The 27,710-nt window shown below is 36.0% G+C and overlaps 1 protein-coding gene and 1 long non-coding RNA gene across 2 annotated transcripts; one reads left to right on the forward strand and one right to left on the reverse strand.

The window, feature by feature from the left end:
• Positions 1-1,949: 1,949 nt before the first annotated feature.
• nipal4 (NIPA like domain containing 4) lies at positions 1,950-26,050 on the reverse strand. The gene is made up of 11 exons (XM_042431442.1): positions 25,514-26,050; positions 19,679-19,792; positions 15,997-16,134; positions 13,708-13,764; positions 12,419-12,509; positions 12,174-12,334; positions 10,215-10,382; positions 8,586-8,665; positions 8,280-8,492; positions 6,957-7,184; positions 1,950-3,498 (listed from the first exon to the last, which is right to left on the reverse strand). Exons 1-10 carry the CDS (start codon positions 25,551-25,553, stop codon positions 6,975-6,977), a joined length of 1,272 nt encoding a protein of 423 aa, XP_042287376.1. The 5' UTR covers positions 25,554-26,050; the 3' UTR covers positions 1,950-3,498; positions 6,957-6,974.
• On the forward strand, positions 12,243-15,904 carry LOC121910292. Its single transcript, XR_006099633.1, has 3 exons — positions 12,243-12,315; positions 12,405-12,527; positions 15,865-15,904. It is a non-coding gene; the product is annotated as an uncharacterized LOC121910292 (long non-coding RNA).
• Positions 26,051-27,710: the final 1,660 nt, after the last annotated feature.

The following is a 27,710-nucleotide window of genomic DNA, read 5'->3' on the forward strand; positions in this document are numbered from 1 at the left end:
GATGAGTTTATTTTTGTTTTTTTTCTAGAATTAACACTCAATAACTAAATAAATATGAGACTTTGTGTCAGAAGTGACAGTCATACTCCATGGTATTATTCTTTGAAGTATTATTTTGTTAACAGCAAAGTGACCGTAAGGTTTTGTCAGTACTAGAGAATATAATCATGGCTGTAATCAGTGTTTTAATTATTTAACATCCATTTATCAATATTCAACTGGGAGCAAAATGAACCACAGTGGATGTTACCTGGAAAAGAAGCGACAACAAGTGAAACAATTTCTCTTGTGACTAAAAACTTAATGCTCATAACTCACAGAACATGATCAGTATTTGTATTTCCTGTTCATGTCGATTAACCTGATTTGTTTTTTTCACTCGCTGAGTACTTTAGTTGTTAATGAGCTGTGGACGTGGCGTTTGATGAGCTCAGGCTGTAGCGCTAGATGTTACTCTGGTTTGAAATTCAAATTCTTTGGCAGTATCAGTGTAGAAGTGAAAGTTTGAGGAGAGCTATCTATCTATTTATCTATCTGACTCACTGCAGGTTGTTGAGTTTTCTGTCTGACACTCATCATTTGGTCTCCTGATGATTCTGCTGCTGAATAATTAGTCCGCTGAGGTTGCTGATGTGTGAGTGTCAGTGTGTGTTTTCCCTCAGGAGAAGCAGCAGAACCAGAACAGTGTGTGATGACGAACGCTGGTCACCAAGCAGAGAGAACAGCATTGTATGGAAGAAAAAACACTTTCAAGTACGACAAAACTACTGCTGAAAATTCTGTTTATGAAACATTTAATCAATGACAGCAGTGGAAAAAGTATTCAGATTCTTTACTTGAGTAAAAGTACAAATGCAGCAACGCAAACTCCTAGTATTAGTAAGTATTATGAGCTTGATGTAGTTAAATTATTGCAGTAAAAGTACATAAGTATTATGAGCTTGATGTAGTTAAAGTATTGCAGTAAAAGTACATAAGTATTATGAGCTTGATGTAGTTTAAGTATTGCAGTAAAAGTACATAAGTATTATGAGTTTGATGTAGTTTAAGTATTGCAGTAAAAGTACATAAGTATTATGAGTTTGATGTAGTTAAAGTATTGCAGTAAAAGTAGTGGTTTGGTCCCTCTGACTGATATATTATTATATATGACATCATTAGATTATTAATAGTGAAGCATCAGTGTTAGAGCAGCATGTTACTGTTGTAGCTGCTGAAGGTGGAGCTAGTTTACACTACTTTATATACAGTTAGCTAGTTTAGTCCAGTGGTTCCCAACCTAGGGGTCGGGCCCCTCCAAAGGGTCAGCAGATAAATCTGAGGGGTGGTGAGATGATTAATGGGAGAGGAAAGAAGAAAAAACAAAGTTCTGATACACAAATCTGTTTTCAGTTTTTGGACTTTTTCTCTAATCTTTGATTTTTGCTGAAATATTGGATCATTTGAACATTTATTGAAATGAAAGCATGTGAGAAGTTTAGAGGGAAAAATCACTATTTGGTGGAGCTGTTAACAACTCACACTACACACTGCTTTTTGTAAGACGTCAAAAGACAAAAAGGTTGGAAACCACTGGTTTCATCTTTAACAATGTGTTGTATTTTAAAAGCTTGTTATATTATCCATTGTGTCAAATCTTCATCTGAAAAGTAACTAAAGCTGTCAAATAAATGTAGTGGAGTAGAAAGTACAATATTTCCCTCTGAAATGTAGTGGAGTGGAAGTATAAAGTAGCATCAAATGGAAATACTCAAGTAAAGTACAAATACCTCAAAAAGACACTATTATTCACATGTACTGAAATATTACAGTCATGTTAGAAACTCTGTGAGGCTGCGAACACGTTTTAGTGTTAATCAAACGATTCGTTCACAATTAAAAACAAAAATGTCAAAAAAGACCGAAGCAACAGAACAAACAGCAATAAAACACTTCAACAGCTTTGAGAATCTGGTCACAGTTCTTTATTGAAATGATTTGCAACATAAAGACATCGTTGAGAACAAGATCAGACAACTATAAATAAAACTAAATCAGAGTTTGTTTTTTTACACTTTGTTTTAGCAGTTTAACTTCAAATCACACATACTTTGCATAAAACCAACCATTTTACAAAACATAACACATACAGTGTTGTTTTTGTTTCCTTCTTTCCAGGCAGCATTTGGTTTGAGTTAATTTGAATAATCAAAGTACAAGCAGCTTAAATCAGTGGGGTCATGTCTGCTTTTTCTGCCAGTTAGTTTGAAAAAATGAAGTTCAGTGGACCTTCTGTTGATTGATTACACAAGCTTCGATACACAAGTACCATGTAAAAATGCTGTGGAAAACACTGTGATGGTGGAAAATGTTGGGTCTTAATGTAAAGTACACGTGATATGTGGTGAATCTGCTAAAACACGATAAAACAGCGTTATGTTCCTTTAAGCAGCTCGTCAGTTTGTGTATCAGAACACAGAGAATCTGCGGTGACACACAGACTAATTAGTTCGGTTAATTTGTTCCTCTGTGCTTCATAAACAGAAGAGTCTTCAGCTGCAGACACACACACACACACACACACACACACACACACACACACACACACACACACACACACACACACACACACACACACACTCACACTATTGATCATCAGTCAGTGTATGAAACTCATCGGGGTTGCAGTTTCTCCAGGGTTGAAGGACAAGTCTCTTGAAATAAAGCTGGAGTGTAAAAATATATATATGTTTATTATTTAAAGTGATGTATATATATTTACATGCTCCATGTGGCCAAAAGTTTTTTTTTTTCTGCAAACAAAAGTATTGGTTTGTGGTTGAAAGCTCCAGAAAAAGCTAGCAAGTGGACTAGAAATAGAGTTAATATTATTTTGTCAAACAGCAGATGTATAATATTTAATCTGTTTTCTTTGGTTTGCTAGCTGTGTGAAAATAATAATATCTCCTCCAGTGCTGCTAGCGCTGTTAGCTGTCCTCTCAACAACTTCCTGTTACTAGAGAGGAGTGAGACACGTCGCACGTTTGCAGACGGTTTCTCCTTGAATGCATTCACAGTGTTTCACTGTGTTGTTCACAAAAATGTGAAAAGTCTTCAGCTGCAGAAAGTGACAGAAGTAGTTGTGTGAAGAATGTATCAAAACTAAACTAATATGGAGAGAAATGAGACTCGATTTAGGTGACAGATGCGTCACATGTTACACGACCTACAGATTAAAAATAGCACGCTAATGCGCTAGATGAAAAGTTGTTGTTAACAATTCATCCTGAGGGGAACATGAAGGTTTGAATTGTAATCTATCTGGTAGATGTTGAGATATTTAACAAGATGAGTGAAAATTTTGACTTCATGTTGACACCAGAGGAAAAATCAGAGGATCTAAGGACAGTGGATGTCTGAACCTAATTTCGGTTTAGAGGGCGGTTGACTGACCGACATCGTTATAACAGCTTTCTGATTGGTCTGCTTGAAACAGAACAATCACATCAGCAGCTTCAACTGAAAGAGGAGAGAATAAAAGAGTTCTCTGTAGGACGTGTCATCAGTTTTCAGCATTAGGACACAATCTTAAACAAATATTTGTGCCACACACTTAGTGATAATCTGCTGATTTGGAAGTCAAATGTGTTATTTTGATTGTTTAATGAAAGTTTTAGAAAAAACAAAAACAAAACAGCTTTAAAAATCTGATCAGCTCATTAAAAAACCCCTTTAGGAAGAAGAAATAAACTGGTTTTGTCAAGTTTTAACATTTCTTTTTATGTCTTTTGTTATGTTTTATGTGCAGTTGTATGTGTGACGCGTTTCAACTGGCTGCAAGACATATTTCCCCGTGAGGTTTCCATGTACACTGAATGATTAACGGTATGTATGTGTGTTGTAGTCTGGCTGCTTCATAGACTCCAGCCATCAGCAGAGAGGAGTACGTTATCAATCTAAACACAAGTTTACAACCAGAAGAAGACTCAGGAGGAAGCAAAGACGTCTCACTCTGCTCTTATTTCCCGGCACCACAGAAAGCAGTGAACCAAAGTCTGATCTTCTAAAAACAAGGTTGAATCCCTGAAACGATTCTTTTTTTTTTTCCTTCAGCAACATCACACTTACAGGTCTGTTTGATTTATGGGCCTCTAGTTTGACAGCTATTGTCTGTTAAATCCTCAGCTCTGTTTCATTAGTGCAATAAACATATAAAATATAAGAAAAATACTTCACTCACTCACTGCTGAGGCTCTACAACAGAAAATAAAAACATGCACATAAAAAAAAAACTGATGAAGTTGGATAAATTCACTCAGCAGAAATACAACACTGAGTGAAAAGAAATATCTTTAATTCATAAATAATATGAATTAATAAAATGTTTAAGTCACCATATACTGTATGCTGGAAGTGAATATAGGGATACGTGTGAATATTAGGAAGGACTTGAAATGATAATTAAAGTGAACATAGTGCTCTTTGTTTTGTATTTGCTTCTTTAAAGCAGAAGTCTTATTGTCAACAAATCCCATGTGAACACTGAACAAATATCGTGACTCTTATCAATATTTGACACTGGTCAGGGGGTGTTTGGGGGGGTGTCGTAGTCGTCTCAGGGCCCATGGCATTAAGACTTTGAAAACCTCTGACTGCCCTGAACACCGTCATCGTCGACTCGAGTGAAACGTAACGACACTTAAGACAGTTTCAGTGTTTCTGCTGAGGTCTCTGCTCTCATGTTACACTGCTGCTCCCTCTGTGTGTGTGTGTGTGTGTGTGTGACCTAAAAATACTGCGTGTTATTACTTATTCACAGCTAGTTTCAGGTGGCATCTCTAGTCTGCAGCTATAGTAAAAGGCTCCACATTATCAGACGACTTATCAGCTGAGATGATGAGTATTTATGAGTATATCTAGATACAGTAAGAAGTGATCTCATGTATCATGGAAGTCAGACTGACTGTTGTTGACTTTGCTCTTTTTGTGGGATTTGTTGACAATAAAAAAATTTAAAATAAAGGAGGTCAGTTCAGTCTTGTAAAAGAGATAATGTATCTCAAGAGACTCGGGCTGTCGCTTTATCAAAAAGTCAAGTTCGAACGAATTCAAACCAACAAGTAATTTGTTCGAATTAATTCAAACTCAACTCATATATTGTAAGATGCCTCAGATACAACGTGCTGCGACTGTCAGCATATATATGGCCAATGATCCGTCAGTTTCTGAGCATCTCGCTGTTCCCTGTGTGTTGTCATACAGCTGTACTATGTGTCCGGACGTTGCACTGTGTCAGACGAGGTTGTGGAGCCGATGTTGTCACTCGTGTGGTGAAACAAGCTGCTAAGTCCTCGGATTTGTTGTCGTTTTAGAGTAAATCAGCTGTTTTTCACAAAGTTGGCAAACAGCCTTTTCTTTGTTGGTAATTTTGCACCCAAAATACTTCCACAAACAGCTTCTCAGATGCTTTGGTGTTGTGATTATCAGATCACTACTGTCCTTCTCCACTGTCATTTATTAGTTAGTTAGTTACTGACGGCTCACAGAGCTGCGATAGGTCAAGCTGATCAGCTCCTCTGCTGGATCAGATGGCAAACTACTTCAAACAGTCTTATGTGCTTATGGACTGTAAATTTTGAATTCATACAGGTCATTACATTTGGAATATTTAATTTTTCTCCACGTTCGAACAAAAGCTTGAATTTTGACTAAAAAGCGACAGCCCTACAAGAGACTTCCTGGTTAAATAAAGGTAAAATAAAAACAAAATGAAGGCTTCAAGTAATTGATAGTGAATGAAATGACAGTTTTGACACTGTCCAGTCGCCACCTTCAGGGGGAAATTAAACAATAAATAAAGCAATCTGAAGGTGTAGCGAGGACTTATTTTTCATATGATGGATCCAGTGGCTCCATTTACACTTGTCATTTAAAGTGTCTCATATCTGGAGAAAACCCAGATGTGTTTTAATACACTTTACACTCAGCCACATACGTCTTTCCTTTGGTCAGATCATAAATCAGTCCAGAGGCCAGTTTGGTAACTGACAAAAACACCTGAAGAAGAACAATTTCTGCATTTAAGCAGTTAAATTACAACGATTAACAGCTGGCAACAGCAGCGAGCTAACAAACAACTAGAGCTGCAGCGATTAACTGATCAGCTGCCCACTATTTTGATAACTGATTAATCATTTTGAGTCATTTTTTCAGAGGAAAATTTCCAAATTCTCTGATTCCAACTTCTTAAATGTGAATATTATCTGGTTTCTTTAGTCTCTATGAGAGTAAACTGAATATATTTGGGTTGTGGACTGTTGGTTGTGACAAAACGAGACATTTAAAGACATCATCTTGTGCTTTGGGAAAAAATGATCGACATATTTCACCATTTTCTGACCTTTTTCAGACCAAACAACTAATCGAGAAAATAATCAACAGATTATTTGATAATGAAAACAATTGTTAGTTGACGCCTGATGTGACTGAGTGTAAATGTGGAATCAGTGTTTTCCTTAAATTTCTGTAGGATACATTCAAGTAAATGTGATTTGTTTTGTGTGAAAGCTGATGGACCTTAAATGTGAACTGGAATGAAATTAATAGACGCTTAATGAACTAACTTTTAATTTAAATTGATTTATGTGAATTTATAAATTTATATCTTTTTAATTTTATTTATTGTATTGTTTATGTTGTATTATTTACAATTTATATATTTCAATTTATTTTCTTACTTTTTATAGTTTTATTTTATGTTAGATTTTTGTTTTCTCTTACTACTCAGACACATGTCCAGGTTGTTAATACCATGGTTGACTTGCTTTGTTTATAAATCTATTGTTCAATAAAGCATTTAAAAAACAAAAAAAACCAAAACAAAACAAAACTGAAACGCCGTCAAACCAGAGGCCCCGATCTTTAAAAAAGTGCACAACAGTATCAGTGACCGAGCGGTCCAGACAGGAAACACAAACCTGCGTCTCCGTCCTGTTTCAGCTGATGATGAAGACTCTCGGTCCTTCCTCCCTCATAGGAGGAAGACTCTCTATCACCATGTTGTCCATCAGTCCGTATTTATCCTCCTTTTTATTCCTCCTTCCTCGCTCTTCTCCTCCTGCGCATTCATTGGCTGAGACCTCGTCTGCAGGCTCCTCCCTCTCCACAGGCTGAGACAGCTGATTGGTCAGCTGAGCCATCGTCATCTGCAAAACGTCAACAGCTTTTCTTACGTTGCCTCTAAAAAATTATTTAATGCTGCACTTTGTAGCTGTAAAACTTGTAAACAATACAGATTAATGCTGCTTTGATCTGTGAACTATGATACAATATATGGCCAAAAGTATGTGGACACCAAATAATACAAGTCTACATACTTTTGACTATAGTGTACCACAATATGACAGTTACAAAAAAAAATACTGTTATATGGACAGACAATATATGCTAAATAACTGCCCAGCTTTAACAGAAAAATTACATAAATTACTATCTGATCACAGCTTTGAGCTTAATGCTAACGCTAAAATGCTCACATTTAGCATTTCAACAAGCTTATACTGTTAGGACTAAATATTGTTTCAGCTTTTGGTGCCAATACTTAACTTTTTTGAGGAATTTAACAAGACTAAGAGTCTAAAAGCAGGGGCCAGTTTTATTTCAGCACTGTTTATTGGGAGGCCGACGTTGTACAGACAATGTGTGTGTTTATTTTTTTTTAATTTATCCAGAATGAAATTGGTTTATAAAACAGTTTTAAGGTAAAATGGGAAATTCTTGATATTAGGAACTATCTAATCAGAGAATTTGTTTTTTGTTAAGTGCTCAAAGCTGGCATCAAATATTTGGTCAGTGTTCAGCAGTCAGACACGTTTTGGAAAACTCCTACCTACTTCCTGTATACATTTTAGGAGTTATAGTTGTTGACTGATACATTAATAAACTCTTATATCTGCTAACAACTACATTATAGTGAGTTGTAAATCATTTATTAACTGTTTGTTAACTAATTATTAATGATAAATAGGAGTATTGAAAGTAAAGTGTTGATGTTTTAATGTAATTTATCATTAATCTCAAAGTAGGTCGACATTTTGGCCTGTAGGTGGTGCCAGAGGAAAAGTTAGAGGATCACAAAACTCTTCATGCGTCATCCTCTGAGATCCATGAACCATATTTCCAATCGATTTAATAATTATCGACATATATCAGTCTGAAGGAAAGTATGACCATCTTGTGTAATCAGGAACTCTGAGTGGAACTAAAAAAAAACACATCAATGTGGAGGTGATGTCACCTACCTGCAGCTCTTTGAACAGGTGCAGCATGGCCACGCCCACCACGATGACCAGGAAGGATCCCAGCGTCGTGACGATGTCCACCACCGCCATGCTCCTCCACTCCTGGAAGAGGATGATGGAGGTGGACAGAACTACAGAGGTGAAGAGCACGTAGTAGATGGGGTAGACCAGCAGGGTGTTGAAGGTGTCCAGAGACTTGTTAAGGTAGTTCACCTGCAGGCAGACACACACAGGTGAGGGAGATGTTCTCTGACGGATTAAAAAGATACATTTCAAAAACAGGATAAAAAGAACATCCCAGCTTACCTGTGTTACTATGGAGACGATGAGAGTGAGCAGCAGGATCCAGGTGAGAGGACTAGCGAGCACAGACACATCATATAACACTGAGAGACGGAGAGAGAAGAAAAGAAAAGAGAAGATAATCAATGCTGATAACAAACTTTAAATTCACTTCCGTGTAGACCGTTTCCTGTTGGGAAGTGCAAAATAAAAGCTGGCAAATATTTTCATTTTAAACTCTGTACAGCTCCTTTCTCTTAGAATCTGTTTGACATTTTTATTGTAATATTTATATTATTTGTGATTACATTGAGTTTTGTGTTGACTGTATTCCATTGTTTAGTGTTTTTGCTTAAAGGACGAGTTCACAGTTATTCAAGTCTGTCTTAAACCAACAGTCAGGAGCCAAAATGAACATTGAAACATGTTTATCTTGTTGTTATTATTCCTCCTGTTCCTGTCCAGCATCATGTTGTGTTGCAGCTGACAGTGTGACATCAGCTACTGTAGGCTGTAAAATTCTCTCCTCTAATATCTCTGTGACGGTCACATGATGCCTCTCATATTAGTCCCAGAGCGCTTTGCTTTGGAAAGATGTTTTTTTTGGCATCTAACTTCATGTCAAAGCGTTTCCTCTTTATTTCTGTGTCAGTGCAGCGCTTCTCAGCTTCAATCGATGTGTCTGCTGGTTTCTGACAGCAGCGACCTCAAATTCTACTTTTCATTCTTTTTGGGAACAGTTTTGTGAATAAAGCGGAACAGGTCGCCTTATACGGACATTTTTGGGGCGTCGATGATGCTGATGATAAAATCTCAGGAACGTTCAGCTTCCTCATTAACAGGTGAGTTAAAGAAAAGTCATAAAAATGTTTTCCCGCCAAACATCATAAAAATTTGGGAACTTTGCACTTACAAACTGTACCTTCTGTAACAACTCACTTGTTTTGGCATTGCAAAGTTAGTCACATATTCTGGAAATATTTTAATATTTTTATATACTTATTACCAAACTTTACTCTCAAATCTGAAAACATGATTTTTGGTTTCACACGTCACAGTTACTTAAAATGTTGATACAAACTATTATATAAATAAGTCTTAATTCCCGTGTTTACCTGCTTTTGAAATTAAATTAATATTTACACTGGCATATTTCTATTTCACATAATACAAAAGCTATAAAAAACATAATACATGTCTGTATCTCCTGGCAGGGTTCATTATTTGAAATGTATTGTTGTTCTGTTCAATAAAGAACATTTAAAAAACAATGAACAGGTGAAATTCAACAGGCTGAAACCAGATATTTACAACAAATTTTGTAACGTTAAACAGTTTGTTGAATCTGACTTGGAACAAGAAAAAAAAATCTGAGGTTTAGGAGAAGAAAATAATTTTGCATATTGTGTATTTTTATTGTCAGACACTGTTTTTTATTCTTTGTTTTTGTCCGTTCAGGCGGACTGGATCAGTTAGTGTCAGGAAAAGAAAAGAAAAAGCAGAAATTAGAGCTTCACATTTGTTCCACATCTTAACTTCCCAATATTTTTTGCTTTTGTTTTAAATTCTGGGTGTTGAATATTCAGTTTTTATTTTTACTGTGCAAATTTAAAATGAGTATAACAACATGTGGACGCGTTCTGTCTGTCTCACCGGTTTGGATGGCGATGGCGAGGCCCTTCACGGAGGAGACGGTGAAGGCTCCCAGCAGTGAGCAGATGCTGATGTAGATGAGGATGTTGGAGCGGCCGAACCGAGGAGAGAAATACAACACGAGGATGGCACACAGCACCAACACCCCCGACATGTACACAAGGAAACCTGACACAAATAAACAACACAGAGTTATTACCGTAAACGCACATGAAGAATCAAACCATCTTTAACGGAAATAAAAACATGAATCTGTGTTCCTCTTCTAAGAAAACTTCTTTTTATGGAGCACAAAGTATTTATAAAAGAGCTTTTTGAGGGCAGATCAAGTGTCTCTCTGACTCTGTCTGTGCTTGTTTCACTATCATGTTGTAGACAAAGAGCCGGACTCATATTTCAGTTGTTGTTCTTTGTGAATGTTCAACAGTAATCCGGCTGTGTTGGCCAGGTTTAAATTAAAGGAGGGTTCACAATTATTCAAGTCTGTCTTAAAAGAAGTCAGGAGCTCAAATGAACATTGAAACCTGTTTTTCTTGCTGTTATCATTCCTCCTGTTCATACTGACCATTAGAAGATCCCTTCATAATGCACTTACAATGGAAGTGATGGGGGACAAAATCCACAGTCCTCCTTCTGTGCAAAAATGTATTTAAAAGTTTATCTGAAGCTAATATGAAGCTTCAGCGTCCAAATGAGTCAAATCAAGTAGATATCTTTCAACGTTACAGTCTTTTTAGTGGCAAAGTTCCTCTTTTTGTTACTATACTTCCACCTGCAGCTCAACAGGGAAACACTGTCCGAGGAAACACAAAGAGGGAATTTGATGCTAAAAAGACTGTAAATGTGTCAGATATCCACTTGATATGACTAACTCAGACTGTTGAAGACTCATATAAGCTTCACATCTACTTTGGCCTCCATCACTTACATTGAAAGCACATTTGAAGGATCTTTTAATAGCCAGTGTGAACAAGAGGAATGATTACATCGAGGAAAACCTCTTTCACTGTTCATATGGACACCTGACTGCTGGTTTAAGATATACTTGAAAAATTGTGAACCCAACTTTACCCCCAGCAAACCAGGAAACACAATAAAATACAGATTTTTTAAGTCTTGACAGTCAGAAAAGAGCACACACGACTGGTAAACTATCATTAGTTTTGCATAACTGAGAAAACCTAGAGAGTTACCATCCAAATACAGATCAAATTTTAAAAAACTTTCCAGAAAGTTGGCAAAAAAAAAGTGAATTAATACTTGTTTCCATCCACTCCTGTTGTGTGAATATTAGCAGATAAACAGCAGGTGGCACTAATTCTCCAGTCAATGCCATTAAATCATTGCAGAAGAAGAGGACACAATGAGATGATGTCATTAAAAGAGCAGCAGTCAAAGCTCAAACGACGGAAAACATGATGGAAATATGACATTTCTGTTTGTTTCATGTATTGATGTGAGGAAGGTTAAAGTCTCATCATCATCGCTCCACACAGACCTGATGTTTTCAGCTCTTCAGTGACGTTTAGGTCACATGATTCATGTACATCATCATTTATTCACTCGGTCTGTTTACATTTGCTTTTTATCCACACAGCTACTGTTACACCTCAGATACAAATAAAAACCTTTTTGCAATATTTTAACTTTTTTATGAATTTCTGCCATTTTCCAGTTTTATCTTTTTTACAAATTGAAAATGTGCAAAAAAACAGTTGCATATAAACTTATTTATAGATACTCATGTGGGGAAAAAACAAAACAGAAACAGACCTGCAAAGCTAATTTATGCTGTACTTTGTGAGGAAAAGACAAAGAAAAAGTGGAAAAAGGTTAAATTTAGATGTTTGATCTGAAGTTACGAAACATTAAAAAGTTTTAGTTTTCTTGTCTCTTTCTGACAGTTTTTATTTTATATTTCTCTGCAATGTGAAGCTGACAACATTTTTTTTCTCTCACCAGGCTCCAACAGCTTATTGGTCATGTCTTGTAGTGATGTCACTTCCTGTTCCTGTGGGGCGTGGATAACCAGCAGGATGCTTCCCAACACGCACAGCAGACAGCCCAGCTTCCCCACCACGTTTAACACCTCCCCCAACAGGTAGGAGGACAGAACTGCACTGAAACACACAGACCGCAAGTCATTTCATCTGCTCCTGAGTAAAGTATCTGAACAGTTCAATTAATTAGAGATCTACGGCTACCTGATGAGGACACTCAGGGCGCCCAGTGGAGTCACCAGCGTGGCCGGAGCAAACATGTAGGCGGCGAAGTTACAGGCCTCTCCTGCTCCCACTGCAGAGAGAGAGAATGGTAAACATGATAATCATTATACTTGACCATTATAACTAAACACCAGCATGTTAGCATTGTCCTTGTGATCAAGTTAACATGCTCATGTTAGCATTTAGCTTGTTTATGTTCCGGCTGTGACAACAAATCTCTTTCTGGGACAAGACGTCTCACTGCCGAGTCTATTCTGCCTGACTGTTCTGGTTTCCACTGTAAAGCTGACACCAGGTCAGAGGTCTTATAAAAGTGCTATTCGACACTGCCACTTGAGTTGATGATGTTGTTTTTCTCGCGTGTGATTGTGGTTGCAGGAAAACGTTGTAGGAACTAACTGAAAGGCTAAACTGCATTATACATGTCCTCACCAGCAGTGAAGAACCATATCAGTTAAACCAGACTGACAGTCTACAGTCACGCTAGCAGCTCTGTGAGGCTGTACTGATGTTTACCAGTACATTGTTAACATTGTAATTTTTACAACCAAATTTAGCATGCTAACATTTGTTAAATAGCACAACACAAAGTACAGCTGTGGCTGATGGGAATGTCATTCACCTTGCAGATATTTGATCATAAACCAAAGTATTTAACAAATAATTTATGACTTAATTTTGGCCTAATTATGTAACTAGATGGAAAGAAGGAACAAACTTTATTGTCCACACTGTGGAAAATTATCTTTGCTTTCACTACGCAGCACCAAAAAATTACACTGAACAGGACAACTGACAATACAGCAGTTATTCAAAATACATAAGTACAGTAGAAAATAGTTAAAATGCAAAAACAGTAGAAAATACAGTACAGTAACTTGTCTATAGCGCATCCCTGAGGGTAAAAGCTCAAAGTGTGAGTGCGGAGGGTGGGAAGGGTCATTAATGATCTGGGAAGCTTTACTCTTTATTTAGTTCATATTTATCGCTTGCTTTCCTATAATTTTGCTAGCTAAATTTACCATGCTCTGCAGTTTCTGTTTATTCTAGCCACTCACATGTCCATACCACATGACCACACTGAAGAATAAAATGCTTTAAACTAGGCTGAAGACGTCCTAATCACTGCACTGGGCAGGCAGAGATTAAACTAATACCCATCTTCTCATCTGACTATTGATAAAATAGAAAACTAGGACATTTCCTAAAATGTCAGATTATATTCTAGTTTCACTCACAGAAATGCAGATTAAAGAAATAACTCTTACTGGTTAACAGGCCTCCCCACCAGAGCCAGTCCTTCAGGTAGCCATGACCTCCATCACCTACAAACACACATACAGTCATTTTACACATAAAGGCATCACACCATCTTATTATCTTATTAAGTGACAGGAAATTTCGAACTTATCTTCTGGTAAAGAGATAGTTAAATTCTAATGATGAGATAACACTTTGATAGTTTAAGATTATAAAATAGTTAAATCATTATCTCAGGATAATGGACTTAAATATGAGTAGGGCTGCAATGACGATTATTTTCATAATTGATTAATCTGCCCATTACTTTCTCGATTGATCATTTTGTCTATAAAATGTCAGAGAATATCTTTGGCTTGTAGACAAAACAAGACATTTGAGGACGTCATCTTGGGTTTTGGGAAACAGTGAATCACATTTTTTTACCATTATTCTGACATTTTATTGACCAAACAACTAATTGATTAATCAAGAAAAGAACTGACAGATTAATTGATAATGAAAACCCAAAGATATTCTGTTTACTATCATGTATGACAAAGAAAAGCATTGAAACATCACATTTGAAAAGTTAAATACAGCAAAGTTTTGGCTTTTTTGCTTAAAAACTGACTAAAGTGATTAATCGATTATCAAAATAGTTGCAGATTTATTTAAAAATAAAACTGTCAATTAAACTCGTTGACTAATCATTGCAGCTCTAAATATGAACATTACAAAAACATCTCCTGAAAATCACATAAGTAAGATTTGATCCTGAAACAACGATCCTAAAAGAGTCATCAGTAGTGTCGAAGGCCTTCTGTAGTTTCCTGTATTTGTCATTTGACCTTTAAGTGAAAAAGTTAATCAAAAGAAACTTGTTTGTTTTCGCAACTCCATGTTTGACCAGTTGTTTCATAACACAAAAAGGCTGAAATCAAGAGTCTAAATCTCTTTCTTTCTCTCCATGTCTGTCTCACCACTTTATTATTCTTGTGTTAAAGGGCCATACTAATGTTTTTACATGCTTTAGTGAACTGAAAACAAATCCTCTTCACATCCCTGTTGACTGTTTCTCCTCCAATGAATTTTAGAGATTGATTTCCTTCCTTCCAGGCAGACATTTGTTTAAGTTTATTTCCTTGAAAGTGAAAATCAACTCGCAGAGACTTATAACATCCTGCAGATAATATTTAAGATTTTGTGATCAGAACAAAAAACAGTTCCAACCATTTTGAAAAATGCTGGCTGTTGGTGCGTTCAAGTATCTCTGGACAATTATCTTTTCATGTCAAGGGTTTCCTACAGTATCTTATAGCAGGGGTTGGACCGTCTCACCTGAAGCAAAGTCAACCTTTGCAATAAATGTACTTTTTATGAAATATGACATTTACTTTCAGAGATAGAGAACTGAGGTGCTAAATCAGAAAGCAATTGTTTAGGTCATCATCTGCTGAGTAAACTGATGGTGAGATAAGCTCTGTCAGGATGTGGGCGGCTTATCAACTCGGCTTAACTGTTTCCTGAAGGAAACCTGAATGTTTCATCTCCTATGTTTCAATTTCTGTGACACCTCTCAGGTTCACAGTTTTTCAAATGTGTCTTAAAACAACAGTCAGGAGCCTAAATGAGCAGTGAAACATATTTTTCTTGCTGTAATCATTCCTCCTGTTCATACTGACCATTAGAAGATCCCTTCATAATGCAATTACAATGTAAGTGATAAAACAAAAATCCACAGTCCTTGTAAGCTGCAGATGACTACATACAATAGACTACAACACATAATCACTGTATCCAAATGTATTACTATTAGTATAATTATTTATATGTCTGATGTCGACATGCTCCTGAAATCACCAACGACATAAAGCTGCCGTATCGCATAATAAGTGACTGTCACCATCAAAATGACGCCAAATTGTCCAAATCTTCACCAGAACTACTTTAAAGAAAGCAATCGACTTCTATACTGTGTCTTTCTACTGAGGATGTAAATTTTTAAAAACACCTCACAAATATTTAGTTTAATATCTAGAAAAAGCCTCAGTAATTTCCATCTGGTCACTGTAGTTTTTAGCTTAAAAACAAGAGTAAAAGTGTATTTGTTGAGGACTATTTTCAGCGGTGGATGAATCAACGTTTGGTGCTCTCATGAACTTTATTTTCTCCTTGTCTCCTAGGTTACTTCATTAAAAAATACAAACATACACCAATCCACACTCCTCCAAAAAGAAATACATAAAAAGTATGTAGTAGTATTAAAAAAATAACATCAGAAAAGGATTTCAACCATCTCCTGAAGCTCTGCTTACCTGCTCTAGTGTGTCCCCTGCTGGCCAATCGGAGGAGAGCTTTCTTCTTGAGAATGACGCTCCCACCAATCAGGAAGGCGGACAGCAGGGCCAGAGTCAGACCCAGCCACTGGTTGTAGGCGCTGACTGTCTGAACACCTGCAGAGAAACATGCAGTCAGTGTGTTTATGAGGGTGTGTACCTGCAGTCTTTGTGTTCATTAACTTTATCAGATCTGGAAAAAAAAAAAACACTCAGGAATTCACTAAATGAGTTTTCATGATAACAAGATACTAAACAATAGGATTGTGTAAATAAGTCACTCCAGTGAGTCCTGTTTGTGGACATGTTAATATTCTTCAAATGTGGAAATAGTGCAGTTATGAAACACTGATTTTAGTTTGCATGTGTTGCTGGATATAAAAGATGATGTGTACCACAACAGTAATGAGTAAATGTTGACCTTTCAGTTATGTTTGGACTAGTAGACTCTTGCCAACTAGGACTGCAACTGACAATTATTTACATTATCGATTGGTATGCAAATTACTTTCTTAACTGATTAATTGGTCTATACAATGTAAGAAAATAGTGTAAAAGGCCCATTACAATTTCTGAACATTTGATATCATCAACATGACATGTTTTAAGACATAAAAATACTCAAAAAATGTTCAATTATGTGGACAAAAATTCTTAAAATGACACCTACTCCTTCTCCTTAATTGAAAAACCCAGAATCTATGAATATTAAAGCTGCAACAATTAGTTGAGTAATCAGTTTGTCAATAGTCAATGGAAAATTAATCACAAACTATTTTGATAATCTAATAATTGCTCTGAGTCATTTTATAAAAGAAAAAATACTAAAGTTCTCTAGTTCAGCTTCTTCAATATGAATATTTTCTGGTTTCTTTAATCTTCTATGACAGTAAACTGAATACCTTTAGGTTGTGGACTCTTGATTAGGACAAAACAAGACATTGGAGGACGTCCACTTGGGAAACTGGTCAACATTTTTCTCCATTTTGTGATATTTATATATAAAACCACCAGCCATGATTACTTTTTAATTAATTAAACCATTGATTGGTCTAGAAAATGTAAGAAAAGTGTAATAAAAAGGCCCGTCACAATTTCTGAAAACCCAAGGTGATATGAAATGTCTTGTTTTGTTTGACCAACACTCCAAAACGTTCAGTTTACCATCAAAAAAGACAAATAAAAGCAGAAAGTCCTCACAACTGACAAGCTGGGAAATGAGAATTACTTTCAGATTTCCTCCAGACATGTTTTAAGACTTATAAAAACACACACAAAAATTAATTTCTTTCCACAAAATAGTTCAACTTATATTATTTATATTCACTGGTCTAATCACTGTCTGTCCTCTGAAATTGGGGAACTATGTATAAAAAAGGCTTCAGTATTGTTAACCTCATTTGAAATTCAATCTACTGGAGACACAACAAAACAACATGTCGCTCTTCTTCTTCCTGACTGCATTGTTTGTACTGAGGAAGTAACCTCTTGTTAACAAAAGATTTTTTTTTTTCCTCCATGGCAAAAACTAAAACATCATTATTGTAAAAGGTTATTCTCTTTGTATACACACAACTGGTGACAGAAAACTCATCTAGATTTGTACTGGTGGAAAAGTGATCCAGATAACGTGTAGTCTTCTGGCTCTTTCTCAGATTTTAAATCACGTTCCTTCTTATCAGGCTACATACATTATATTGTTTGTGTAATAAAGATCTCTCATGTTACCACCGGATACTTTCTTTGATCTTGTTTAATTCTTTGTTGAATCTGCATGACTATTTCACCATTTTATCTTACTTTTAAAAGGTCCTGTCAACTGTTTTTTTAAATGTATTTTCAGTGTTTCTTGTCAAAATCATGTTGTTTTTTACTCTTGTCATGCTGTTGTTCTTATACGGTATTTTTCCACAGCATGAACTTGACAACCCTTGAACTTGACCTTCTTATGACATCAACTTGAACCTAATGCTGAGGAAAGGAAAATTTCATTAAGGGGACAGTTAAGTATATCTTATCTTATCTAAACCTTATATAGGATATAGGTCATTCAAAAGCTGACACCATTTCAGATTGTGAGCATTAAAAAGGAGACACCATTTTTATGTTCTGTTTGGGGAATAAGTGCTGTAGAAAACACAGATAGAGTGGTGTAATGTTTGATACATATAGCTCACTACTGGAGACTTTACTAGCTGCTCAGTGAGGTTATAATTGAGCTAAATGGTAACATGCTCACAATTAAAATGTTATTGTGCTTATCGGGTATAACGTTTACCATCTTAGTTTAGCATGTTAACATGCTAACATTTGCACTAAAAAAGAAGTATAGCTGAGGCTGATGGGAATGTCATTCGTTTTGCAGGTACTAGATCATTAATCAGACACAGATAAAACCCTCAGTGAGTTTAAACCTGTGGAAAGACATTCTGGGGTAAACTGAGAGAGGCTTATTTCAGTTAATCATGACCAGTAGTGAGTCTTTGTCTGTTGGGAAAAGGGAGGTTCTGTTTGCTTTTGGCTTCACAGACCTAGGCACCGATTTACAGAGTGTGTACACATGGTGAAATACTTTCTGAGTTTTTGCTTAGTAAGTCTCAAATTACCCGACTGAAGTACACACTCTTTGTATCATATTTTCTTTTTATTTTATCTTATTTTTATTATGGTTGGTGGACTGAAAAGTGTTCCTAATATTTTGTCCACCCTATTATCATAACATTAGGAGGGAGGGTATATATTGAAACACACTTCCCTGCAGTGTTGAGCTAAACACACGTCTTATGTTATTAACTGCCATGTTGCAAATTAGCATTACAACCCCCTAAGAGTACCTGGAACTTACCTTCTGGAAATTTTGATCCAGGAACAAAAACAATGAAAACAAAAGCAGAACTTGTTAGAGCTGTTCAGTTCCAGCAGTGGAAAGGGTCTAATAATATTAATACCCCTCGGAGTGAATCCGTAACCTGCAAAATGTGAGCTTGTGAGCCCAACCATGCTGATACTATCAGCCAATATAAGCGTATCATAGATATATTTTTACCAATGCATATGTAATGTCAGCAGAGAGAGTCAGAAATGCCACCCTGTGGTTGTCTGCCTCCGCCAACCAGTCAAGTTGTAGTTTACATCCATTTCTGCTGATATATCATTTAGAGCTGAAGTGATTATTCAACAGGCCAATCAACATAAATGATTTTGATAATCGTTTAAGTCATATTTACGCAATAGCACCAACATTTACTGGTTCCAACTTATAGACCAAATAATTAATCAATTAATAGAGAAAGTACAGTCAGATGAATTGATAATAATAACAATTCTTAGTTGCAACCCTAATATCATTATCATGTATTTTCTATCCTTATAATTATCTTTAAATATAAAGACGTAGTTATTGTCTTTAAAATAATCCAGTCATTCCTCAGTTTTAATGGATTAGTGTCAAAGTCTGTAATTATTTCAGTTGCACATTCCAGCCTCCTTAATAAACACAGAGAGACTTAAATAAAACCCTATATGATCCTTCAACAAGGATGTTTACACACTGCATTAGTCGTACACAAAGAGTTTTAACCCTGAACAAACAAACCTCTTGCCTACTCACACAGGTATGTAAGAGGTGCGTGTGTGTGTGTGTGTGTGTTTGAGTGAATACCTGTCAGTTGAGTGCCATTGCTCATGTGTGTGATGGATGTGTAGACGAGTGTTTGATCTCCGGTGACCAAACACACAGCAGACTGAGAGCCGCACCACAACCTCACTCCCGACCCTGCAGAGAGACGGAGCATCAACCAGTTAGCTTTGATACTTTGAGACTGTTGTTTAAACCGTTACTTAATGTTTCCTGTTTACTCTTACACACTTAATTAAGTTTAGGGCTGCAATGATTAGTTGATTTATCCATTAGTCATCAACTATTAAATTAATAAACAACTATTTTGATAATTGATTAATCGTTTAGTCATTTTTTTAAGAAAGAAAATGTCCAAATTCTCTGATTCCAGCTTCTCAAATATGAATATTTTCTTATTTATTTTGTCTCCTATGACAGTAAACTGAATATCTTTGGGTTGTGAACAAAACAAGACATATTGGGTTTTGGGAAACAGGAAACAACATTTTTCACCGTTTTCTGACATTTTAAAGATGAAACAACTAATTGATTAATTGAGAAAGATCATAATAAAAAGAAATAAGCATTGAATATTTGATCAGATTTATAATCTTGTTGACTCATTATTTAATCAAAGTTATTGATTTAAACAAAACAAAACAAAAAAAAACCAATTTCTGATTATTTTATTCTGGTAAATTTCTCGTACAGCTGCTTTTGTTTAGACTAATGTTTCACTTTTTCTAGATTAAAAGGGTGTGTAGAAAAGTATGTTTATATACTTAATAGTAAGGTACTAAAAAAATGAATTAATGAACATCAAAACAAGACTGAAGGCCGATTCAGGCTTCTCGCATCCACGTGAGTACACGTAACGTAAATTTGTCATTTGCTCATGTTCACGAGGGTCAAAGAGGATGCTTATCTAATCTACTGTATGTATGTGAGGTATTCCTGTCCTCTTTAAGCTGTTGCACACACAGTTTTCTTTTTTCGACTTTCTTGTTCTGCAACATGCAGAAAGTCCTCAACTGCATTCAGACTGAAAACAGTCCTGTGTAAAAGAATACTGGAGGCTGTGTGGGCGCCTTGTTTAAACCTGCAGTGTGGAACTTTTACATATAAATGAACGTCCGTTACATTCAAGCCTTTGCCAAACGAGTTCACACAGTGCTGATTAAGCCTATCACCGCCAGAGCTCTTTTTAAATCTTATGTCAGGGGCAACATTCCTGTGCTGGCTGATTGGCTGTTAATCGTGCGGCTCTCCTAGAATTTTCAAATGTTATCGGACCGAATGGATCAAATTCTGATAGTGAAACAAGTCATTTCGTGGGGGTTGTGTGATGTTCAAAACAATTTATCCACCGTTTTACAGAAGCAACAGTAGGTTACAGCCAGTACTGGCCATCGGGCATACTGGAACAAATCCAGATGGGCCGGTGGACTGTCAAAAAATATGTTTTTGGGCTAGTCGACTGTCACAACATATCCATTTTTACTGGCCCTCTCTGTGTGCCTGATATTCAGGTTGCACATGAGAGCTGCTGCATGCCTGTGTCGCAAGTGTCACAGCCAAGCGCCCCCCTTTACTCTCACTGCCTAAAGAGGGAGACAAAATTCCTGCACTCCTGCTTTAAAGTGCCGGTGAGACAATGAAATATGATCCAGCAAGTCCGGTTGGAGTAACAGATTATTGCGTTTAAAAGCTGATCAGAAAAACACTGCACAGCGGTTTATAATATTCACAGACTGGATTTCACAACTCTGGACAATTATCACGTTGCAACCTTGCAAACGAGTTTATAATGTGAGCATGCTAACATTTTGTAACTATCTCTAAACACAGTACAGCTAAGGAAGATGGGAATGTCATTAGTTTTGCAGGTATTTGATCATAAACCAAAATATTAGGACAAGATGAAATTATAGCCTGACGATGGTGATAGAGGAAAAGTTAAAAGGACGGTTTCACGATTTTTCGAGTGTGTCTTAAAACAACAATCGTGTGTCCATATGGGACACCTGACTAAGGGGGGGGGGGCTTAGTTAACGGCCAATTAAATAAAATTCATGCTGCAGTAGATCTAAACCTTTTTTAAAATCATTTTTGTGTTTATTTGAAAATTTACAGTGTAGAGATTAACAGTTATACGGTTCGTAGCGCTACCAGGGTGCCTTCGATATAAACCTTTGCTTTGATATAAGCCTTTGATTTGTCTTTTTTGTGCTGTTTATTTGTATCCTGCTCTATGAAAAAGGGTCATGTTAAGGTGGAATTCACAAATATTTCAGAAATCACTGCAAGAAAAAGCTGACAGTATGACTGTTTAGCTGATTTAGATATCTGTTTATCACAGGACCTGATCTTGCAAAACTTTCATAATGTGATAACTACGAATCCATCCATAATGCAGCTTCCTGAAGCTGACCAATCAGAACAGAGTGGGCTCATCAGGAGGCGGGTCTTAAAGAGACAGGAGCTAAAACAGCCTGTTTCAGACGGAGGCTGAACTGAGGGGCTGCATAGAGGACCAGTAGAAGATAAATAAGGAGGTTTTAACTGTAAATCATGCAAAGATGTTCCAGTAGAGCCTCAGAATATAAATATAGAGCTGGAAATGTTTAGAACATGTCCTCTTTGACAGCGTGAGAGAAACCTGAAGCCTCTTTCAATGTTAGAGTTTGTCTGAGTGTTTGCAGAGTGTTTTCTGTTCCCTCTGAACCCATTTAAACATTTGGTTTGTGTCACTGGCGCACAGTTGTGTAATACTGGTTTGACCACTGTGCTGTTTAGAGTAACATGAGATGAGGAGCACTGGCATAAGCAGGCAGAGCAGTTCAATATTTACACTGTCAACACTGAAGCCTCAGCGCACACAGGCTATGATAACAGTCACTGAGCAGCAGTTAGGATAACTCTTAATGAGAAGACCAAAAATAATGTTTCTACTAGGGCTGCAACTAACGATTATCTTCATTATTGAGTAATCTGCCGATTCTTTTCTCATTTACTTGATTAATGGTTTTGTCTGTAAAATGTCAGACAATAGTGAAAAATGCCTGTTATAATTTCTTAGAGCTCATGGTGACGTCTTCAAATGTCTTGTTTTTATCTCATCAACAGTCCAAAATCCAAAGACATTCAGTTTACTATCATGTACGACACAGAAAAGCTTGAAATCCTCACATTCCAGAAGCTGCTACCAGCAAATATTTAGTGTTTTGCTGTAAAAGTGACTAAAACAATTATTCAATTATCAAACTAGATGCAGATTCATCTTCTGTCTAATCGTTTCAGCTCTAGTTTCTACTTCAGATGTAGTAAACACTTTAATATCAAGGGAACAAGCTGAAATACCATAAAAACCTTTTAAACTCTTTTATCACAACGTGTTTATACAGAAACTCCTCAGATTCATTTTGGTTGATTAATTTCTGAATAATTTCTGCATAGTTTGCTGGAAAGAAGTGTGCAATTTGTTACTAATTACAGGGAAAATACAGTCTATACATCAGTGCAGTGTCAGCTTAACATGCAAAAATGTGAGATTTGTCTGCATATAATTTAACTAATATGGAGAATAAAGTTTCTCATAATAACATCTGAAATCAGTGTTCTAGAGCATAAGGTGACGTCTTCAAATCTCTTGTTTTGCCTCATAAACAGTCAAAAACCGTAAAATATTCAATTTAATATAATTTAAGACCAACAAATAAAGCATATTTTCACATTTGAGACCACAGAGCCATCAAATGTATTTTTCGCCTGAAAAAATGACCGGAATGATCCATCAATTACAAGAATAATGTCTCAGACATTTAAGCTCTTCATAACACAGAAAAAGACATCCTAAATGTTGTTTATGTTTTTCTGTCTGCTCTCACATTCATGATTTTTAAGGCTCTAAAAAGTAAATTTTCTACATTTTAAGCAACAGGTGAGACTCCTTTAACAAACTCATATAAAACTGAAACATTTAATGAGTCATTTAAGGTATCTGTTGTATTGAGAGTTATGTGTAAGAAGATAAAGATATATTAAGATATTTTAAGCTTTTTAATAGAGATGTTTGTCCTACATTATCTCAATTGGAACTGAAGTAAGTAGTTGAATAATCAATTCATGATGAACAGCAGCTATTTAAATAACTGATTAACTGTTGAAGTAATTCGACCGACATTAACCATCACAGTCTCTTTTTACAAACCATAGACTAAACTATAACTCAAAAATTAAAATAATATTTAGTTGCTGTAGTTTATAACAAGTGGGTAGCTCCGGGTCTTAAAAGTGAAGCCAATGTGGAAATGACTTAAACCAATGGCCAGCAGGGGGCGACTTCACTGGCTGAAAAAAAAAGTCTGATTGTATAGAAGTCTATAAGAAAATGACCCTACTTCTCACTCGATTTATTACCCCAGTAAACAGTTTCCTAATGAATTTATCATCTCAATCGCTAGTTTCAATTCTTTTTCAGTACAGCATGATGTTCATTTTGGAAATTATGGTCCCATTTCGAATAAAATAGATGATAAAGCAGTGTATGCTTTAGGGCATGGCTACTTTATGATTGACAAGTCACTACCATGGCGACAACGTTGATTACGCAACGTAACCATGGCGTAACCCCAGATTCACAGAGTATAGACGTAGCTGCTGCTATTTCACAGTGTGTTTTGAGTTCATGAAAGTTAACTGTAACATTTTAGTCGCCTAAAAAAGTCTTGTTCAGTGTTTGGTTGTACTAAAAGATCCTCTAAGGAGTCGATGTTCGGTTTTTCCGGTAAGTACTTTTTTAAACCATTAACCATAGACTGTAAATGCACCATGGTAACCAAGCTGGCTGCTAGCGTTAGGGTCAACTCCGCCCTCTCGTCCAAATATGGTCACTTCTGGCTCCAAAAGTCCAAGATGGCGTCGGTCAAAATGCTAACTCAAGGCCTCCAACCGGGAGTCCATAAACCAATGGGTGACGCCATGGAAGCTCCGTCCGTTATTTTTTACAGTCTATGGTTAATAACCTAGGATTGTGTTATACAGACGGATTGAGTCCTACAGGGATATTCACACAGAGAGGAATTTGCATTTAGCATTAAGCTATCACTCTCAAAATCACAATCTTTTTCCTTGTTTAAAAATCTTTTGCAGCACAAATGTTACTCCATATATGCAGCAGTGGAATGTAGCTAAGTACATTTACTCAAGTAATTGTACTTTACTTGAGTATTCTCATTTTATCCTACTTTGTATTTCTACTCCATTACAATTGTTTTAAATAATCTAACTGTTGTTTAAATAGTCTGTTCTCTTCTTCTTTGTTTTACACTTTGAGCTGCATTAGTGTGTGAAAGGTGCTATGTAAATAAAGTGTCTTATTATTAGTATTATTATTAAAAAATATGTGATACACTTATATGATATGATGCAATACTATTACTATTAATCTACCAAAATATCGAAAATTGGCTCCACATTGATGAACTATAGCGTTAAAATGCTCTTACATGTATCTGTTAGTGATAAAAACAAACAATATAATATACTATAATAATATAAATAAGTTTACATAATGAGTATTCACTTTTGATACTTCAAGTACATTTTCCTGAAAATACTTCTATACTTTTACTTCAGTAAAGTTTTGAATTCAGGAGTTTAACTTGTAACTGAGTACTTTTAGACTACAGTATTAATGTTTTTTACTTAAATAAAAGATCTTAATACTTCTTCCACCACTGCATATACAGTAAGTGTCTATTTGATGAGGAAACACGAGATAAATGGGAAAATATATACACATCGTTTGTTTTTCCTATTTATTATGATTAGTAATTATTTTACTATTATTATCATCAAAAGACAATGTGTTCTTACCGTTCCTGCACGTCTCATTGTTCAGGTAAACATCTCTCATTGTGGCTCTTTGTTGTGGCTACAATCCGCAGAAACTCAGCACCGACCGGGAAGTACGGAGTCAAACAATAAATCCCCAAATTGTCTACAGACCGAACTGCGCGTTTTTCCGGGACATCAGGACCGGTTGTGACCACAAACAACGATTTTGTTAAATGTAGATAAACTCTGAGCATTGAAATGATTCTCACTTCGATCGGAATAGATCAAACTGACGACAAGACCGACTGAGACACAGCAGAGCAAAGAGAAGACGGGGTAAACAACAGACACCTGACCCCGCCCCGCCGGGAGAAGCAGGTCACACAGCAGGTGCATCACCTTCCCCGCCCCCACCGGGACAGACAGGAGCACTACAGGTGAAGAGACGTACAGAAACTCGGTTTAGACCGAAAATATATTAACTTAAAAGACCGTCAGCACCAGTGTTGGAAACTAAGTACATTAACTCAAGTACTGTACTCAAGTACAATTTTGAGGTACTTGTACTTGAGTATTTCCATTTTATACTACTTTATTTCACTCCACTACATTTCAGAGGGAAATATTGTACTTTCTACTCCACTACATTTATTTGACAGATTTAGTTACTTTTCAGATGAAGATTTGACACAATGGATAATATAACAAGCTTTTAAAATACAACACATTGTTAAAGATGAAACCAGTGGTTTCCAACCTTTTTGGCTTTTGACGCCTTACAAAAAGCAGTGTGTAGTCGGGAGGATTAAAACGTACATTTACCAAAGCACTCAGTTAAACTTCATCACTGAAGCATTTTCTCTTGTAAAAGCGACAAAAACCGTTTGAAAACATTTTCAGTCAAGCAAAATCTCACTTGTACGGGGTCTGTCAAAGTGCTCCGATTCTGAATGAGATTACTGCCCCCTCGTGGCAGATGAGGGGAAATACATCGCAGCGTTTATGACTCATCACCAGGTGTGACCAGACTGTCTATAAAACATAACGACACTCAGTTAAACTTCATCATATATATGTGGCTCAATCAAAGACAAAGGAAGACAACCTTTTTTGGGTTGATACATATTTGATACACTCTAAAATTACATAAAAACAAAAAAAAGGTAATTATCACTATAATTTTAAAAATATGTAGAATTTTTATTGTTATTATTTTTTCTTTACTGTCCTAATTTTTTTCTATCTTATGTTTCCTTTTACCACCCATTTTACACTTGGTTGTGATGAAATAGAAATTAGTTGTGATTAAGTCTTTATTAAAGAAGAAAATAAAGAAGTAATTTTTGCATCTATAGAAATATAAAAATGATATTAATGAATCCTGTGGATTTGTAAAAATTCGCACAGACACAAGTAAACATTTATTTCATGAATATGTTTACATCTTTATTTTTTAAAAAATGTATGTATTATAAATTCATTTTATAAATGTACTTTATGTGTGAAGCTTCTTTGATTGGATAGGGCATATACGCAATTATCACTATATTATCAATATATCTTTGAAAATGTGTAGAAACTGTTTGCTTTACTTTTAGCATCCATTTAAAATTTGCTTTGGATGAAATGCTGGCAATTTTGATTTTTTAAAAACAAAACAAAACAAACAACAACAAAAAAAAAAACACAGTTGTAAGATTTAAAACCAAGTTTTCAAAGCTTTAAATTTGGTTCACGAATAATATAAAGTGCATTTATTTTGACTTGAGCTGAGACAACTAGTCTCTGTTTAAATGATTGTCAGCAAATTAATAAAATTCTCTATTTCTAGCAGCTCAAATGGGATAATTTGCTTCTTTTCTTTGTCATGTATGATAGTTAACTGAAAATATGTTAAGTTTTGAAGGTTGGTCGAACAAAAAAAAAGCAATTTGAGGACGTCTGCTTGGACTCTGAAAAATCATAACTGATCCTTTTCATTTCTTTCTGACATTTAATCGACAACATGATTAATTGTGAATAATCATTGGTTGCAGCTCTAAACTTATGACAATAAAGAAAGAAAGAAATAAAAAAAGTCTCCACATCAAGAAACGTGTCTGATAGTTTCTCAATTCACAAAACTTTATTTTCTAGGAAAAATAATTTCATTTCTTTCTCAGCGCTTCATTTGACAGCAGTTTTCAGAGAGTGGGCAGCACTGCCGCTCTTCTGATGATAGCGAGGGGGGGGGGGG

The sequence above is a fragment of the Thunnus maccoyii genome, chromosome 13 (genome assembly GCF_910596095.1).
Source record: "Thunnus maccoyii chromosome 13, fThuMac1.1, whole genome shotgun sequence".
Lineage (NCBI taxonomy): Eukaryota > Metazoa > Chordata > Actinopteri > Scombriformes > Scombridae > Thunnus > Thunnus maccoyii.

Excerpts from the sequence above, each read along its gene's own strand:
- nipal4 (XM_042431442.1), bottom strand. The coding sequence starts at position 25,553 with ATGAGAGATGTTTACCTGAACAATGAGACGTGCAGGAACG. Across the intron at positions 12,335-12,418 it reads GCCCTGAGTGTCCTCATCAG|TGCAGTTCTGTCCTCCTACC; the intron begins GTAGCCGTAGAT and ends TGTGTGTTTCAG. Across the intron at positions 10,383-12,173 it reads CAATAAGCTGTTGGAGCCTG|GTTTCCTTGTGTACATGTCG; the intron begins GTGAGAGAAAAA and ends TATTTGTGTCAG.